Source organism: Fundulus heteroclitus, chromosome 11 (assembly GCF_011125445.2).
Source record: "Fundulus heteroclitus isolate FHET01 chromosome 11, MU-UCD_Fhet_4.1, whole genome shotgun sequence".
Lineage (NCBI taxonomy): Eukaryota > Metazoa > Chordata > Actinopteri > Cyprinodontiformes > Fundulidae > Fundulus > Fundulus heteroclitus.
The window spans coordinates 21,238,560-21,256,561 of record NC_046371.1 but is presented as its reverse complement, the minus strand read 5'-3'; the positions used below and the strand labels follow the sequence as shown (position 1 = coordinate 21,256,561).

General features: G+C 40.9%; 1 protein-coding gene across 2 annotated transcripts; it reads left to right on the top strand.

Moving 5' to 3' along the window:
- The first annotated feature begins 656 nt into the window (after positions 1-656).
- On the top strand, positions 657-6,188 carry si:dkey-175g6.2 (protein Ycf2). Of its 2 annotated transcripts, none has more exons than XM_036143094.1 (2): positions 657-916; positions 2,786-6,188. In XM_036143094.1, the coding sequence occupies exon 2, from the start codon at positions 2,815-2,817 to the stop codon at positions 4,804-4,806; it is 1,992 nt and encodes a 663-aa protein (XP_035998987.1). In that variant the 5' UTR covers positions 657-916; positions 2,786-2,814; the 3' UTR covers positions 4,807-6,188. The 2 variants fall into 2 exon arrangements, with proteins under 2 accessions (XP_035998987.1, XP_021167791.2); XM_021312116.2 differs by lacking the exon at positions 657-916 and adding an exon at positions 1,856-2,119.
- Positions 6,189-18,002: the final 11,814 nt, after the last annotated feature.

The window sequence follows — 18,002 nt, the reverse complement described above, 5'->3', positions numbered from 1 at the left end:
AGCAAATGAAAGCACTAGTACTATAAAAATGTGTTATTATATGTTATATATTATGATATTTTGTCCATTGGGCAAAAGAGCTGATAGAATTTAGAATATCATGTAAAGACCAGCATACACGTTTAAAAAAGGAAGTGCCGCCATGGTCAGGGAGGGCAACGTGGCCACAGAGAAACAGCCAGCACGCCAGACTCCAGACTGCAGGTGAAACGAGTCTGCACCACTTCATTGTGTGAAGATGCAGATTGCAGGTTGTCGGAGCATCTCACCAAATGACCCTAAATCCCAGCCTGTGAACCAGGTCGCCCCTGTGTGTTTTGTGTATTTCTCGTCTCCTGGAACTTAATCAAGCCGGAGCAGAGGAAGGAAGACGCAACATGCTAATCTTCAAGAGTGTAAGGAAGAAAAACAGCCTCGCGGCAGCTCCATCACTACAATTTTTTCCTTTTCATTCAGGAAAGTACTATTTCATTCATGCCATTTCCGTTCATTCATCAGCTCGGGCCAGCCTAGACTCACTCTGCTATCTCCCCACCAACATTCTTATCAATGGGAGTGACGTCAGCAGCGCCTTGCAGATGGGGGTGGGGGGGTGACTGAGGGGGGAGGGCGTCACGTGGTCCAGCGAGGGGGTATATACGATAAAGTTGCGCTTACCGTGGTGCTGAAAACATTCACCCAATTGTACACTAGCGCCCAGTGCCGCTGCGATATAAACACACCTTCAAAACTAAACAAAGAGTCCGAGACTGAGAGGTTTTTTTTTTCTTTCTTTCTTGATGTTGGTCACGGGCTGAGCAGAGAAGGAGGGAAAACTGAAATTCTCTCAAGCGATCCTTTATTCATGATAATAATCTTGGCTTTTCCTGTGCTTTGTGAGTTTCACCGCTTCCCCACCCCCCCAGTGGGACTCCAGGTAAGTGGAGTGAAGCCTCATCTTTTATCTATGGCTATAGGCAATCTGACCAAACAGATCAGGATTGGGTTTTTTTCCTCCTGATTTTTTTTTCTTCAAAAAATAAATAAAAATAACTTAATGTTTTTTATTTCAGTACAAATTAGGATGTAGGTACATTTTATGTATGTGAATTTATTCAGAATTTCCGCCCCAAATCACTGATTTGTTGGTAGAATTCAGAATTTTCTGCAACACAGAGAATGGCCATTGTTTAACTGGAAACCTAATAAAAGCTTGAAATCTTTTAAGGCTATTATAATCTTAAAAATTAACCTATTAGCTGCATGTCTTTTTTTCCAATTCATCTAAAAAAGTAGCTTTACATTTTTGAAAGAATAGTACGTTTTGAGAAAAACGAGGTTATCTGTGATGACTTAATATTTGGGCTTTAAAAGTTATACAAAATAACAAAAATGTATTTGTGTTTTTTTTTGTGTGTTCTAGGTGACAATTGCAGATTTAATCCTCTGTATGTAATTGTGTTGAGTAAATATTTATCGTCAGGAGATCTTTCGTGCACGGAAATTTCGTGAATATTACACATGACCAAAACAATTGCTTGCATTTTTTTAATAATAAAGAAGCACTTTAAAAATCACACTTTAAAGAGCTATTAATCTCTAAATTAATTAATTTTAACCTAATATGCAGGGCCAGTCGCTGTAGTCAGCTTGGATTGCTTCGTTTGCTCCTCGTTTCATTAAATAAAAACGGAAACAAATTTAAATGCGGGCAGCGTTGCCCCCACATTTTTGCGCTCGTCTGCATTCCGCTGCCGCCGCTGCCGCCCCTGGAGAAACATCACACAAGGGACAAAAGCCACGTATCCTTACTGGCCGCCCTTGTTTCCGTCAATCGTGGGAATAAAAAAAATCGTTTTTTTCTTCTTTTTTTTTTTGTTTGTTTACAATTTGTGCCGACAGAAACCCGAGGGTTAAACACCGCCAACCGCTGCCTGCCCCAAGCTTTTACGCACGACTTGCCAGTGCGTGCCATCTTTCAAGTCAGCGTCGTGCCAAATTGCTCTGACGCACGGGGGAAAAAAAGCAAAAATTACGGCTAAAACAGAGTTGTTGTCGTTTTTTCCCCTCTTTTGCGCTTTATTTTAAAGAAAGGGATGGGAGGTGTCCGGATCTTTGTTGCATTCGTTTGTAGAAAAAGGTGAGGCATTGTTTAATTTCCTTTCAATAAAAACAAAAAAATGTATCCCGTTGATTCACGTGCATATGATTACCGCAGTACGAATATTATCTGTTAAATCTCGTCCTGCATAATACGACCGACCAAGATTCGTTCCATATCTCTTAATCTGCACCGTGTGAAGATATTAATCTGGTTCAGGCGACGATTCGGCAGGAGATAAAGGGGAAAAAGGCCAAACTCCTGATGTGAATGATTGCTTTCCGTATAAAATGCGCAGTGATTCGAACAAATGAAGGACTTCACCTCCGTGTCTTCTTCGGAGGCTCCTTTTAACTGCAATGCTGAAAAATGCAGCTGCGAAAAATAATTGAAACTAGAAACGATTTTCTGTAAAAAAAAAAAAAAAAAAAATGTTTTCATGGGTGATCAAACTGCTTTATTCTCAAAAGTCTATATAAATGTGTAAAAAAAACAGCTTTTAGTTTAAATGTTAAATACCAGGCAACAAAGTTAGTCTCCAAATCGATGAAATGCTAATTAATATCAATACATTTTAATGTAAAGGAGAGAACGCTATTGTTCAGATAATCCTCATCCACTGAAATCCCTGCATCTGACTCCGTGTTAAGACGTTCTCATAATTTTCTCTTCTTCTCCCCCTGCCTCATCCTCCCTCTTCTTCAGGTGCTTCACCTCCCTCCTGCCAGTCCTGCATGGTCATGACCTGTCATAGCGCCCCTTCCACAGCTCGCCTTATCCTATTGGTCCTGCTCATTGTCACTCCACAGCTGGCTGGCTCCGCCCCGGCGTGGGGCGAGCAAGGGGAGGGAGGGCTGCAGGGGCGCACACGGACAGACCACAAAGAGGACAGTCTGGCCCCCTTCCTCTCGCCCCCCCAGCCCCAGATTTTCCCTGGCACAGACGATGCATCGCGAGACCAGGGTCACGGTCCGGGTCAAGATAACCAATTAGATAAAGTGAGTGACCCTGAGCAGGTGCTTGCTGTTCTTTTGGAATCCCTGGACCACCCAGGGGATGGCGAAACCCTCACCAGCAGAACCAGAGAGTGGGAGGAGGAGGATCAGAGTCGGAAGCTGCCCTCCGCTGAAGGCGTGCAGGGTGGTGAGATAAGAGAAGCAGAGCAGACAGAGGGGGAGAGGGGGAGGGCGGAGGACAATGAGAAACAAGCGGCTGATAAGGCAATTGAAGAGGTGATTTTAGGCCATTTGGCAGTTGTTCAGGGGGATGAAATGAAGCAAAAGGAGGAAGAGGAGGCTAAAAGCACAACATCAAGGGAGGATCAAAGTGCAACCGAGGAAGAAAGGAACAATGAAGAGGAGCAAGAGGAGAAAAATACTTTAGAAAAGCTCATAGACAAAGCCAAAACTGCATCCACCTCAGAGGGGGATGAGCCCTCGTTGGAGCGCAAAATCCGAGGCTACTTCCAAAATATAGACTTGGGTCTGCAAGACAATGAGATCCTGCCTCCTTTGAAGGGCTACAAGGCGTACAACACTCAGCTCGCGCGAGCTGGCAAGAAGCAGCACTGGCAGGACAACGCGTCCAGCAACAGAGCCGTCAAGGGGGGCAACTTCATGGATGACTTCGACGAGGGAGGCGAGGAGCTCGAGGAGGAGGTCGAGGAGGAGGAGAGCCTCACCCACATGGAAGAAGAGGCGAGGGCCCGCGCGGAGAAGCAGGAGATTCTCCGGCAGCAGGAGGAGGCGGAGAGAGCCAGGGAGGAAGAGCAGAGGCTGGCGGACATCGCCTCCGACATGCTGCTGCAGTACATGGGCAGGAAGCAGCAATCCTTCATGAAGCCGCGGCAGAAGAGCAGCAACACCGCCGAGGACAAGAGGTCCGAGGAGGTCCTCCCCGATGAAGACGACCTGGACCAGCAGATGATTGACAGGCTGATCGAGATCAGCAGCAAGCTTCACCTGCCCGCCGACGACGTCATCGAGATCATAAGCGATGTGGAGGAGAAGAAGAAGAAGAGGAAAGAGCTGCAGCAGCAGCCGATCAACAGCAGCCCAGTCATTCCTCGCTTCCGGCCTCTGGTGCCTCCACCTCTTGCCACCCCGCCCATTTACCACTACACAGCCTCAAAAAATCCCAAGAAAGCTCCTTACAAGCACAATAAATCCAACAAGAAATGGCACAAGGACAAAGTCAAATCATACAAGCAGGACTATTGGTATAAGCCGCAGAAGCAGCTTGACTACTGGTATAAACCTCAGAAACAGTTTTTAGCCTTCCCCTCCTATCCCTACTACCAAAAGCCATATCGAGCCTACTATCCAGTTTATTTCCCATACCCTAAAGCCCAGTACTACGGCAAGTCCTCCCCCTCCCGAGACCAGCCTTTCGGCCCGCAGGAACTTGATCTCCAGCCCCCGAGGCGCAGGCACAGGGGTGGGGGTAAGAACCGGGCCGGACAGGGCTGGAGGCAGCAGCCGCCACCACGCCTGCCTCTCACACCTTATATCTCTAACTATATCCTTCCTCACCCACGGACCTACCAGCCTCTGCCCCCTCCCAAACCGGTGATCGCCCCCAGGAGGGGCAGACGACCACCGTACTACTACCCACAGGTCACCCCGGGAGATGACTATGAGGAAGATGGGCTGGTGCCTCAGCTGGACAGTGAGGAGGAGCTGGAGAACTTTATCGAGAGGATCTACATGAAGCGCAGAATGTACTGAGGGACTCTTTCGGACACTTGTCAGATCAGAGAGACTGAAGGAGGGCTGGGTTTGCAGAAAACTAAGCCGAAAGAAAAGTTAAAACAGAGGTGGAACGAGGGACTGAGAGAAGATTTGTTTTGAGCCTGTGGTCATTTTAAAGAGCAGGGAAGTAAGGGGGGAAAAAAAGTTAGCTTTCTGTTGTTCTTCACTGTAATTTTCCTATTTTTTAAGTCAGGGAGAGGATGAAAAAGTCCCTCTTTAAACTCCCTGTAACCATGTTCAGCCTCTTGATGGGTTTACATTTTAAACCAGAACATACTGCAGTGTATGTCTGCCTCCATTCAGGTCAATCTCTGATGCTCATGCACACCTTAAAAAATATGTTTACAACATCACTTTGTATCCTTTGTTGTATATTTTTGTCACATTACAAAGGAAAAGCAGATCAACAACTTCTTGGCTATATATAAAAAAAATGAAATTGAAAGTATATTTTTGTTGTATTTGATGTGTTAAGATGCCTTTCTTGTGCCAGATTGGATTCATTTTAAACACACGTTTCAGTTCAAATTCAAGATTTAGATTATTTGCCTTACCAGTATCATGGTTCTATAAGGGAAATTTCACTTTGTATATGACTTTCATCACAAGTGATCCCGTTGTAGATACCCTGTGGACTCCAAAAGCACAAACTTAAACGGTAAAAACTTCCAACATGGTGGACCAGGGGTGTTTAACTATTCTGGGATCCAGTTTTTTCTTTTTTTTTAGTGTGTGTCAACACACGTGGTAGTTTTACGTATGCCTTAAATTTTATGTTGTTGTTGTTGTTCATCATCCGACGCCCTTTTCAGTTTTTGTTTCTTCAACATCCCTGGATTTCCTTTTTTTCTTTTTCTTAAAAAAAAAAATACTTGAAATCACACTCTGTGTTTTGCAGCCTTTTATTACAGATGTTTCCACCAAGAGGCTACAAGCATTTTGTTGATTTTTTTCAGGAGATATTCATTGAAAAGCTTCAGTCCAGGGAGTCAGGGATTGTGCGTAAGCCGTTAAATGCACGTCTTTCTACTTGCATCTTAAAAAATGAACAAAAAAAAAGGAACAAAAAAAGAGGAAAAAAATAAAACAGTATGGAGAACGCAAAAGTGGTTGTTTTCTCTGAATAAACTGTGAACCTAAAAAAAAAAAATGAAGAAAAATCAAAGGAAAGAGGGCCGCTGTATGCACAGTGAAGCCATCTGTCTTGTAAAAGGAGAGTGTTGTTGTTGATGTCACCTTTAGCATTGTAAGATGTACAGTGTGAAATAAATTTGCCCGTGCAATGTGTAAATAACAGCATGATGATTACTAGTTTTGCTATATGATAAAAAAAAAATAAAAGCAATTATTTTATTAAAGTTCAGTTTTTTTAATGGCTTTTTGGAGAGTGCTGTGTTGCATGCATCCAGCTGCAAAAAGTAAAACAAAAACCCAAACGGGACAAAAAGGCGATTACAATCAGCCAAAGCCTGGCGACAGCACGACTCATATGTCACAGCCGCATCAAGAGGGAGACAAAGCAGAATCTTTTAGAGTGGGGCGGGAGGGGGGGGGGGGGGGTTGATATATTCACAAATAATCAACACCAAAACCAAGAAAACAGTATGAATGGGCTTGAAAAGAGGAGAAAAAATAAAGTATAGAAAAATTTAGCAGGAGGAGGGGCGGGCGGACGAAGGGGGGAAATGGTAACTGCAGTGATTGATGAGTCACATGATTGGTGGATGAGTCATCCATCTGTACACGTTACTGCACAGGGCCCCCCCCCCCCCCCCCCCCCACACACACACACAAAAAGACAAACACAACCTCGCACACTCTTTGAGATGTATAGTAATTTAGCTGCTGGCATTCAAGATAAAGATTGAGTCATGTTACCCTCAGCTTAAAGCCTGCCAGTCGGCCGTTAGAAATAGGTGTTTGGCAGATGGGTTTTGCTGTATCTTGTTTTCACACCTCCCCCTCGCTCACATCACGCACACAATATGCCCTCCTGCTGTAATTTCCTTGAAGGGCTCCAGGTTTGCCGCCTGTCTGGCATCAAAGCAAACTTTATGGATGCTGTTGGCGGACCCAAACACTAATTGTGATTAGCAGCCTGTCAATGGGGCGCACATTAGATGTTAATCCTAATAGCTCTTCGTTTGGTTCAAAGATCGTCTTTCCCTGGCTTCATCTTCGCTTTGGTCGTGTTATTCCACATTGCCGTTACAACTCAGATTCTCGGTTTTGCTGAACGTCTTCTCTTTCATTTCAGTGACTAACTGGAAGATTAAACGTATATTTTAGATGTTTATGCACAGGGCTGGCCCAAGGTTTTATGAGGCCTTAAGCAGAATTTGATTTTGGGCGTTAGTTCCTGTTGAAGTGATCCATGATTAGTTGAACATGTTGGCCTAAATATGTTGTATTTTTCCTATTAACTTAAAAATAGCCTTTTTGTGATACATAAAAACTCATATATATATTAAAAAATTGTATATTCTTTGTTATATTTTTTTTTAACCCATGGAGGTCGGCAGTTTTTCACCTACGCAATGCATGCTGGGTTGATGACGCGGTGAGGTCCAACTGGACTGGAACCTACAGAGTTAAAACAGGAAGGTTAACATTACCCAAGTTGTTTTTTAACATATTGCGTTTGACTGGTGTAAATTTAAACAAAGCCACACGGTGTCGTTGTTGGCTATAATTTCGAAACAAAAAAACAGCAGAAAAATTGAGGTGAGTCTTCGTGGCTTCCCACATGAAAAAAAAAAGAAGTGTGCCATGAACACAACTTCCGAAAGACCCACATTTGTGCGTACAACACTTCGCTCCTGAACACTGAGTAATATTTTCCAACAAAATTGATGACAACAGGTGGCCGTTACCCTCGCAATCCGAAACCAGCTGCCGTGCCGACTATTTTTTATCCATAAAGCGTCTAAACCCGCTGGGAGAAACATCAGACAGGAAACACTGAAAGGTCTTGGAAATAACGATGCTACCACCACTTCCGTCGGTACCCAATGTGAAATCACAGACCTGACACCGGACCGAAGAGCAGATCCTAAACAGGTGTCAATGGACCGAAGACAAGACCAATCAGATCCTAAAGGTCCATTCATACCCTACGTGTGGCCTACACATCCATATTTCTGTCCGTACGTTCTATCCGTTGACTCCTTCATACCTCCGTCCGTCTTTTATGTTGAGGTGTGCAATAACCAATATTTCCTCTAGGTGGCAGTGCTAAAATTGGAGGGCCTGCTGCAGACATCCCGTTTGCTCCATCGCCGCTTTTTTATTATTTATTTTGCTATGAGCGCGCACATAGCGCTCCCTAATTGCGGTCCACTTGGATTTTATGACATCCCCTGTCATGCCCAGAGCCTCCCCGATTTCTTGAAAACTATTTAGAACTTTTTGTTTGTCCCTGTGCCCCAGACACGACACATCATATATGTGTGGGTAGTTGCGGACAAGCTCCGCAAGTCGTTCCTCGAATCCCGCCATTGTTTAAAGCCCAGAATTATAATCTTCTTTGTGATTTTGTTGACATTTTGTACTACAAACTCAATAGCGCCCCCACCTTTTCCGGTAGTATTGCTCCGTATTGATCTGTTTCTTCCGTAATCCCAATTTTCAAAATACAGATGAAAATCGACGGTAAGACCGTATGAAACACTCCACACTCCGTATCGGTCTTTTACGTGAGGTATGAATGGGCCTTTAGAGTTATTTGACCTGACACCGGACACAGAGCACTACTTGCTGGATCACACAGTTCTGTGAGCGGTATGTGTCATTCATTCTTTTGTTATTGTTATTGTTATTATTATTATTATTACTACTACATTGTCACCAATTTCAACGCGCTGCAGTTCAAACTGAAAAGGTTTAACGTTAGTCATTGCTGTTTTGGCTGGACGGAGCTAATGCTAGGACCTAGTATACGTCATTTACCCAGAATGCACGGCAGCGTAAACAACATGGCGACATCCGTATATCAATATTTTATTTAGATTTATAAAAACTAAAACAGCTTACAGTCTATTTACTGTATCATTTTTACATCTAAAATAGATGTTTCTTAAATAAAATCCACTGTTACAACTAATCATGGATCCCTTTAAGAACATCAAAACCACGGACAGCATTCCAGCGAGATTTGGAAGACTCCAGGAGGGTGTGCAAAGTTTAATTTGCTGATTCTAAAAGCAATCATTGATAATTTCGTTATTATTTGCTAACATTTATTTGTGAACAAACCAAGCTAAAACACAAAGAAATGATTAAGCTTGTGGCATCAGACTAACGCAAAAATCAAACAATGAAGATTATTCTTTGCACTTTGTAAAGTAAACGTGCCAGTTCTCATAGATCAGAATTTTTTAAAATGATTGACAATATTTTCATTTGTCTATGCTATCACGGTTAAACCAAAATTTTAGATCTGTGTTAAAGTTTTATGCCTTTATAGGAGGGCCCGACTGTCCCCCAGTGTGGCAGCTTAGTTCACTTGTGCCTTGGGCCAGCTCTGGTTACACACATAAATAATAAGTTCACTGGTGCTGCACACATTGACCCTGCTGTTCAACCTCCCTTGACCAACAGATACAGTAATTTCTCTTCTTCTGCTACATTTCATAAACAAGATGGATCTTTGACCTCTCCAGATGTTTCAAGATTCCAGAGGCCTCTCTTATACTGTCTCATCTTCGGCTCATCTCAGGTTTTCTTCAGGATTCATGTTTGGGGACTGAGGTGGCCAATGAAAGGAGGTTGACTTTTTTGTCTGGAGAACCAGTTCTATAGTTATTGGGAAAACAGGATTTTAGGATTCTTGTCCTGCTGAACGACCCTATGATGACTCTTTGGCAGAGGCCATCAGATGTTTGTTTACAATTTTTTATGTCAAGGAGACCAGGGTATCATGCACCTTGAAAATATTTCCAAGGGACTTTTGCCAGAGAAACAAGCCCACAGCACCAGAAATCTTTAACCGTACACGACAATGGGGATAAGGTGGATTTTCACATAGTAATAGTAGTAATATCGTCTTTATTGTCATTGAAACATACATTACAATGAAATTTGTTCTCTGCTTTTAACCCATCACCCTTGGGGAGCAGTGGGCTGCCATGTTAGGCGCCCGGGGAGCGTTCTGGGGTTAAGAGTCTTCCTCAGGGAACCCGAGTGCCAGTACTGGGGATGGAACCGGGTACCTGCATCCTCGGCAACGACCCCCCCATAGCAAAAGATGACCACATGGTCATCATTTGTTAATTAAACCCAGTTGGAGTGATTGTCCTGCTTCTTAGGAAGCAGCTGATAGGAAATTTGAACTGCGCTTTTACATGTAAACAAAAAAGTAAGTGAATGATGCAACCCTTGAACTATCCGACCATATATATATATATATATATATATATATATATATATATATATATATATATATATATATATATATATATATATATATATATGGTGTATGTATATATATATGTATATAAATATATATACACCACATGCCTTGCCAGTCACTGGCCTTTAGTCATGCTGAAGGTTTGCGTATTATAAATGATACCGCAACAACTGAAGGGCAAATGGAGTTGGAAGCTCTGTGTTTTTTTCTCAATCAGTTGTAGACATTCATTAAAAATTGTAATAGTTAAAGTGCACTTAATCAACCTCATTTCCCCCCTTCGTCTGACAGAGAGAAAGAGAGAGAAAGAGGCCGTAGGTCTGTGGTGGCAGTCACAACTCAGTAAAACTAAACACAGAACTGCACTTTGACAAAATCACTGCTGCAGTGCAAGAACACAAAAGAAGACGAAGAGTTGAGCAGCAATCTATTTCCTTCTGCTCTCAGCAAGAAAACAGCTGCTTGTTAATACATGGCCAACATCTGTTCGCAGCAGTGGAAAGAAAGCTATTCTTCATATATTTTCATTGGATTGAATGCTCTGATTTCACTTGCTAGCTTTATGTCTTTCCACCAGCTGTTCAAACTTGTTACCGGTTCTCATTACATAAAGCGATTTTGTTTTTTTTTTCAATACAAAATTACTAATCTTGTGACAGATTTGACAAACTCTGTATGCTTTTATTGTCCCACTGTTGCATTTTCATTTTCTGCTCTTATTGCAACAAAGACAAATACTCGGCTTTGATGATATTCTTGCTAATAGCGAGACCCAAGCTGAAAAAAATTTGCTGCGTATGTGTATTCGTGTGTAGCCGGACTTAGCAACTTGCTTGGGGCTACCACACCAGCAGGTGGCTTAAAGAGAGCCCATAAACAGATTTATTAAAAACATCAAAGGTTGCTGGTCATTTTGCCTCTTTGCAGTTTTGGTTCCTTTGTACTAGATCGTGTTTGAATCACACCCCTGGCGCGTTTAGCACCCACTTTAAAAAGTGATGATATAAAGTAGTATTTAACGATCTACCCAGCATTCTCTAGAAAAAGAAATGTGGTTCTGTACCTCCCAAAATATTATACGCTCTAATACAGAGAGTACTCGCTCACCCATCCCACCGATTCAATTCAGGGGTTCCATTTATTTCCAGTGTGTAAAATCCAGCACCATGGCAATCAGGCTGCTTCCACACACATTTGTGAAAGACTGCCCCTTTCTCAACGACTCAGTGAAGTTCAGTGTGGTGCCATGATAGGATGCCACCTGTACCATAGGCCCAGTCATTAAATTCCCATGCAACCAAATACTACCCAGTCAATGGTTAGGGGTGTAAAAACAAATTGTGATCAGGAATCACAGCAGCTCACCGACCATGTGGTCGGCCAAGTTGAGTCAAAGTGCATGTTGTCAGTGTATAACAACGTTCTGCAGCGTTAAATAACAACAGATCTGCAAACTTCATGTGGCATTAAGAGTAGCCAAAGTGTTGTGCACAGGGAGCTTCATGGGATGTGTAGACGATTCCATGCTCCAAACTTTGTGGAAACAGTTTGGGGGTGACATCTTTCTGTTCCACGACAGCACGCAAGTGCACAAAGCAAGGTCCATGAAAATGTAGATCAGCAAGCCTGTTGTTTCAGAAAGGAACCCTGACCTCGACGGGATAGAACACCTTTGGGACCAACATTAGTGTTTGACCTCACAGAAGCTTCTGGAAGAATGGTTAAAGAAATCACCTAAATGCACTCCTAAATGGTTTGGAAAGCCTTCCCAGGAGAGCTGAAGCTGTTATAACATTATATAAAACCCCATTGCTTAAGAATGGCATTGCACACTTGTTCATGTGTGTGACAGACCTGTGAATACTTTGGGGCTTGTAATGTTACTATAGGATTAATTTGGTTTTATCTGGATTCCTAATCAAATCAGAATGAAACTAAATGGAAATGCATTACAAAGTCTTCAGAAAAAATATATATTTATGTTACACATGACATTTCACAATTTTTATAAACATTTATCCCTATAATTTGTCAAAACATACAAAATACATTTGCAGTTCGTAGGTATAAAATGACAGGCAGGAAAAGGATAAAACAACAACTTGTAGGTTTGAACTGAAGAAACAAATTGAGGAGGGCGGAGAATTAACCTGAAGACAAAACAATTAGATAAATGAATAAACAGTTCACATAAAAAACCTGCACACTTAATTGAAGTACCATCAGTGTGTAAAGTATACGCATATGCGTTTATGTAACCGTTTAAAATTAGTTATATACAGGAAGTAATTGTTTAATTGTGTGGGATTAGTGTCATGATTAGTTGAGTCCAGCTGCTGGTTGCCCCAGCAGTCTTTGAAATATGCATTATTATGATTCTGGTTGAATTTGACTGTATGTAAATTAATATGATTTTCTCTATGTATGTCTGGATTGTACTGGTATGATTTTTATTGATTTCAATATAAATATCTGCTTACATAAATATGACTTGGACCTTTTTTGTCTTGTAAAGTGCTCTTTGATGACATTTGTTGTGAGTCCGTTACATTTAAATAAACCGAACTGAACTGATTTGAAATTAATTGAATTGACCTATAGTGGTTTGCATTTTGTGGAGAATTTGTTTAATAGCTGATGATCTCCTTTATCACTCAGACCTATTGGTGTTTATTGGGTTTATCATTTATGCACTTGTTACCTTTATCAATCAATTTTATTAGTCAACTGCAATTTGCATTACAATTGAAAATTCAGTTTTTTAGTACAATTATTATACAGTTGATTGATTGACCTTTATGTGCCATGGCATTTGAAAATATTTTATATAATCTCATTATTACTATTAATTAATTAGGGTTAATTTGTAGAATTGTTGATTTTAATTTTATTTAAGACATTTTGACAAAGAAAGCAGTCAAAACGTATTTAAAAACTGGCATTAGAACTTTGAACTTTAGTTTTCTCCATATCAGACATTAGTTTGCTCTACCCTGACGAACAAATCCTCTAAAGTGTCTTAAAATGTTTATCTCAACAATTTGGATTTATTTTGAATGTCTCTGAGTACACAGACTGACAACTGATGAATGATGGTTTTGGGTAAGCTGTCTCTTTGAAACATCTGGTCCATGCGGGAAGATGGTCCTGTTCTAGACCTGTTCAAAAGGGCACATCATAACATCCTATTCCCCACGATCATGTCACTCTGCATAATACACAATTAACATGAACATTTTGCATCCACAGATAGATTAATCTTTATCCTGTGTTAGATCATGTCACATCCTGATACTAATCATCCATGTTTCTCCCGGTGGGTATGCTATGATTAAAATGCAATTTGAATATTTGAAAAGGCTCCTACTCTCACCAGCACAAAAGCTGTTTAAATCCAACTCGCGGCTCGGATGAGTCTGAAATCACAATCATTTATCGGCAATTGCCCAAAGAAGTTCATGCATTTACAGAAAGAGAAATGAAATGCAAAATATCAGCCATTAGCTACAGGAATATTGAATAGCCTTCGAATCAAAATCAAATTATAATCATGTTGTTTTTTTTAACCGCACTACTATTTCATGTTGATATTTTATTTTAACATGGTATCAATTACTGGGTGCGATGGGAGTGTAAAGTATAAGACCCATGATTTTAGTAATGCAGGACATGTTTGCACACTAAATGATATCACCATACTGCAGCAGTAAAAAGACCAAATTACTACTACAGAAATGCATCCTATTAGGTTGCATGGCAACTAACGGTATCCTGTTTGTGTTATTTTTTGCCCAGCAAATGGTGTATTTTTATACACTTTGATGCTCTGCTTTCTCCATTTTGCTACTCTTTCTGTGCACACTGATGCGGTTGCCTTTTTTAGTACAATTATTATACAATATTCTTTTAACCAACACCTTCTTTGAATAGGTTAGATTTTTAGATGAATATGGTAGCAGTTCAGTAAAAAAGGGTCATTTTGTGAGTGACCCTTTCACCCTTGATGCTTGGTTACACATTTTCTTCTCGTTACTTTACACAAAACAAGCCTGTGTGATATGGAGCAAATTGAGCGCAGGGCGATTTTGGCCTTGTCAGTCATTCAGATTTCAACTTTGAACTGAGCGATGCACTTTTTCAACATAGCAAATTAAAGTACGTGCTGATCTTTCCATCACTAAATAACACTGTAGCTAGTTAACAAAAGATGTACACTTGCCAGATATTGTGGAGTTAAAGAACCCAAGCACAAACGGGGTTAGGCAGAAATATAGGACGGTGATTTTAATGAGAGGGAAAAAAACGAAAAAGAAATCAGAGTAGCAAAAACTGTTTTTACAGTTTTCTGGAAGTTTGTTCCAGATAAGTGGAGCATAGGAACTGAATGCTGCTTCTCCTTGTTTAGTTCTGGTTCTAGGTATGCAGAGAAGGCACTTTATCCTGTACTGTAATTCACTGCAAGGTATCCTGTAGAGTTACTGCAATATTTCTGAGCTGTGTGAAAACGAAATTTCGTTCTGTATGCACTCTGTGTATACAAAATGACAATAAAGAAAGTCTAAGTCTAAGTCTAAGTCTAAGGCTGGAGCCAGAAGACCTTAATGGTCTGGAGGGTTGATGCCCTGATAACAAGTCTGTAATGTATTTAGGTGCTAAGCCATTTAGGGATTTATAGACTAAGAGAAGTATTTTAAAGTCTATTCTCTGAGATATAGGGAGCCAGTGTAAGGACTTTAGAACTGGGGTGATGTGCTCTACTTTCTTAGTCTTAGTGAGGACGCGGGCAGCAGCGTTCTGGATCAGCTGCAGCTATCTGATCCACTTTTTAGGAAGACCTGTGAAAACACTGTTGCAGTAATCAATTCTACTAAATATAAACGCATGGATTAGTTTTTCCAGATCCTTCTGAGTCATTAGTCCTTTAATCCTGTAAATGTTCCTCAGGTGAAGTTAGAGCTCAATATGACCACAACTGGAGATGTATTCTTCTCTTGGACAAAAACAATAATAGAGTAAATAAAAAAAGATAGGTGAAAGCTTTAAACTTCAATAAGGGAGCCTGTTTACACAACACCAAATTATCATAAATGCCATTCTCAGAGTCAGATTGAAAAAAATAAAAAATAAGAACGCAAGTCTCAGAAATTGTAATTCTTAGTCATGCTTTTGCCACGTTTTCTGTGGATCTTGCGCCACAGTTGAGCAGCATTTGCATCGCTTGATCAATTTTCAACAATGAATGCAACACAGCTGCCTTTTGGAGATGTGGACGTTTGAAGAAAAAAGCAGCATCTAGTGACGCATCTTCTCCGCTTGCTGTTGAAAGACTAACAATTCAGGGCATTTCAACCCTCAGAAAGACTTCTTTCAGACAGAACTGTGACCGTCGATGATGCATAGCTGTTTTAACAACCAGTTGTGACTGTCTTCTCACTCCAGCACACTTTGCCTGCCTTTAGGCTCTGAGAGTATAGAGCGTCTCTTCAAATTCGTTTTACATTTTCTTCTTGCTGAACAACTAATCAAATCCTTTTTCATGTCACTACCTACAGTGCCTTTCTACCCCTCCACCTATTTTGTTACATTCCAACCTGTAAAATAGTCTATGTTGGTGAGGTGAAATCAGAAGAAATATATGAATAAATACAGAAAATGAACAGAATGTTGGCATGTGTGTATGCCTGTGCAAATTCTCAGGTATCCAGGTCATGATCAATCCAAAAAAGGTTAAAAAACAAAACAACTGGACTTCTATTCTTCTGGGTCATGGCAATATGTGCATATGTATCCACCCCCTATGCTATGAAGACCCTGAACAGCTCTGGTGGAACCGATTGCTTTTAAAAGTCACATAATTACTGAAACAAGTCCACAACTTCTTCTTCATTTTAACAGTTTTGATAACAAATCAACAGTGTTGGATTACCTTAGTAAGGAAACACCAGCTGCAGTTTTGGATCGCTATGAAATCACATTTTTTACTGGTGTTAAATAATACCTGCATAGAAAATGTTGATAAAATCTGATAATTTTGATTTAAGTGCAAAGTAAAAAAAATATACTGAAATTAGACTTTTTTTTCAACCAAACATCCAAACGTCAATGGAACAATTCCTACAAAATTTCTGCTAAACTACAATTCGGTTTAATGGGAATGTTTTTTTGATTCGGTCTCAAAAACAGGGACGTCTTTATTTTCGGTGTTAAATAAATCCAGGTGTGATATTCGCATACACAAAGAAAAACTGCTGATGTGAATTGTTAGATCCTATTTTGTAAGTGCTGTATTGAAATTATAAAAGTCTTACAAGCATTCATTGATCCCCCCCCACCACCACCACGCACACACACACACACACACACACACACACACACACACACACACACACACACACACACACACACACACACACACAAACATTTTGTCCCATTAGAGCCACAAACTCCAGTGAGTTGTAATGACATTCTTCTGCAATAGACCAGCAGAAAAGTAACACATGTAACCATTTTAACACATGATAATGCTTTGATCTAAACAAATCCATAGCAGGTTCAGCATCGTCTCCATCTTACCATTAACTCAGACCAACCTCCCTGTCTATGCTGAAGAAAAGTCTGTGGTGTGTTCATGAGGATTGTCGGTGTTATTTGCCCCTCGGACTCTCCATACACACACACACATACACACACACACACACACACACACACACACACACACACACACACACACACACACACACACACACACACACACACACACGGCATGTAGACAGAGAAAGTTTCGCGTTGGTCTCATCTGACACCTTCCTTGCCTTGTTTTTTTGTCCGCCCTGCATGACTCATGGTAGGCAGGGCTTATAACAGCTTTTCTAAAATCCCAGATTGTCTTCAAACTTCTTTTCCATAAAGACCGTATTTGTGAAGCGTATGACTAATAGTCGTCCCACCAACAGATTCTCCCACCTGAACAGCGGCTCTCTGCAGCTCCTCTAAAGTAACCCTGGCCTTCCTGAGATCTGCTCTGATTAATACTTTCACTGTAAGAATCGGTGGACGGCCATAGCTGCACAGGTGGACAGTTGTGCCAAACAATGAGGGATTGAACAGTGTTTCCATGATGGAAATATTGTTTTATAACCCCACCCTGCTTTATATACTTCTCCACAACTTTATCCCTGACCTGTCTGCTGTGTTCCTTGGTCTTTGGTGTTGCTTGTTCTTTAATGTTCTCAAACAAACCTCTAAAGCTCTCACATAAAGGCTGCGTTTATACTGAGATTGAACACACACAGATAACTAATTAGGTGACACTTAAAGGTAACTGGTTAACCTTTTTTATGTGTATCTGGTCAAAGGTAGTTGAATGCATTCCACACTTTTCTGTTTGTTTAATTTGTAAAATAAATAAATAAATCCTTTGAATTAGCTACTTCGAAGATAACCTGACAAAATGTTGGGAAAGGTTGATCGGTGTCTTTTACAAGGCACTGCACTTTTTCACTTACAGTACGTAAAATGACCCCTGAAAGCCTTTCCTCCTGCTCGGAAGATGTCAGCGTGTCGTTTTTGTGGAGTAAGAACTGCGGTGATGCAAAAAATGATTTTTACATTTGTGTTTAGTTTTAGATGCATTTTCAGCAAACAAAGTTGTCTGCAAGTCCTAACCCGAAAGCGCCCTTTAAATTAAACATGAATCTCACCTCATTACTTTCAGTGTTTTCCCCTTATATCAACTTTGTTGAACAGAACACACTCCATCAAA

Excerpts from the sequence above, each read along its gene's own strand:
- si:dkey-175g6.2 (XM_036143094.1), top strand. The coding sequence starts at position 2,815 with ATGGTCATGACCTGTCATAGCGCCCCTTCCACAGCTCGCCTTATCCTA.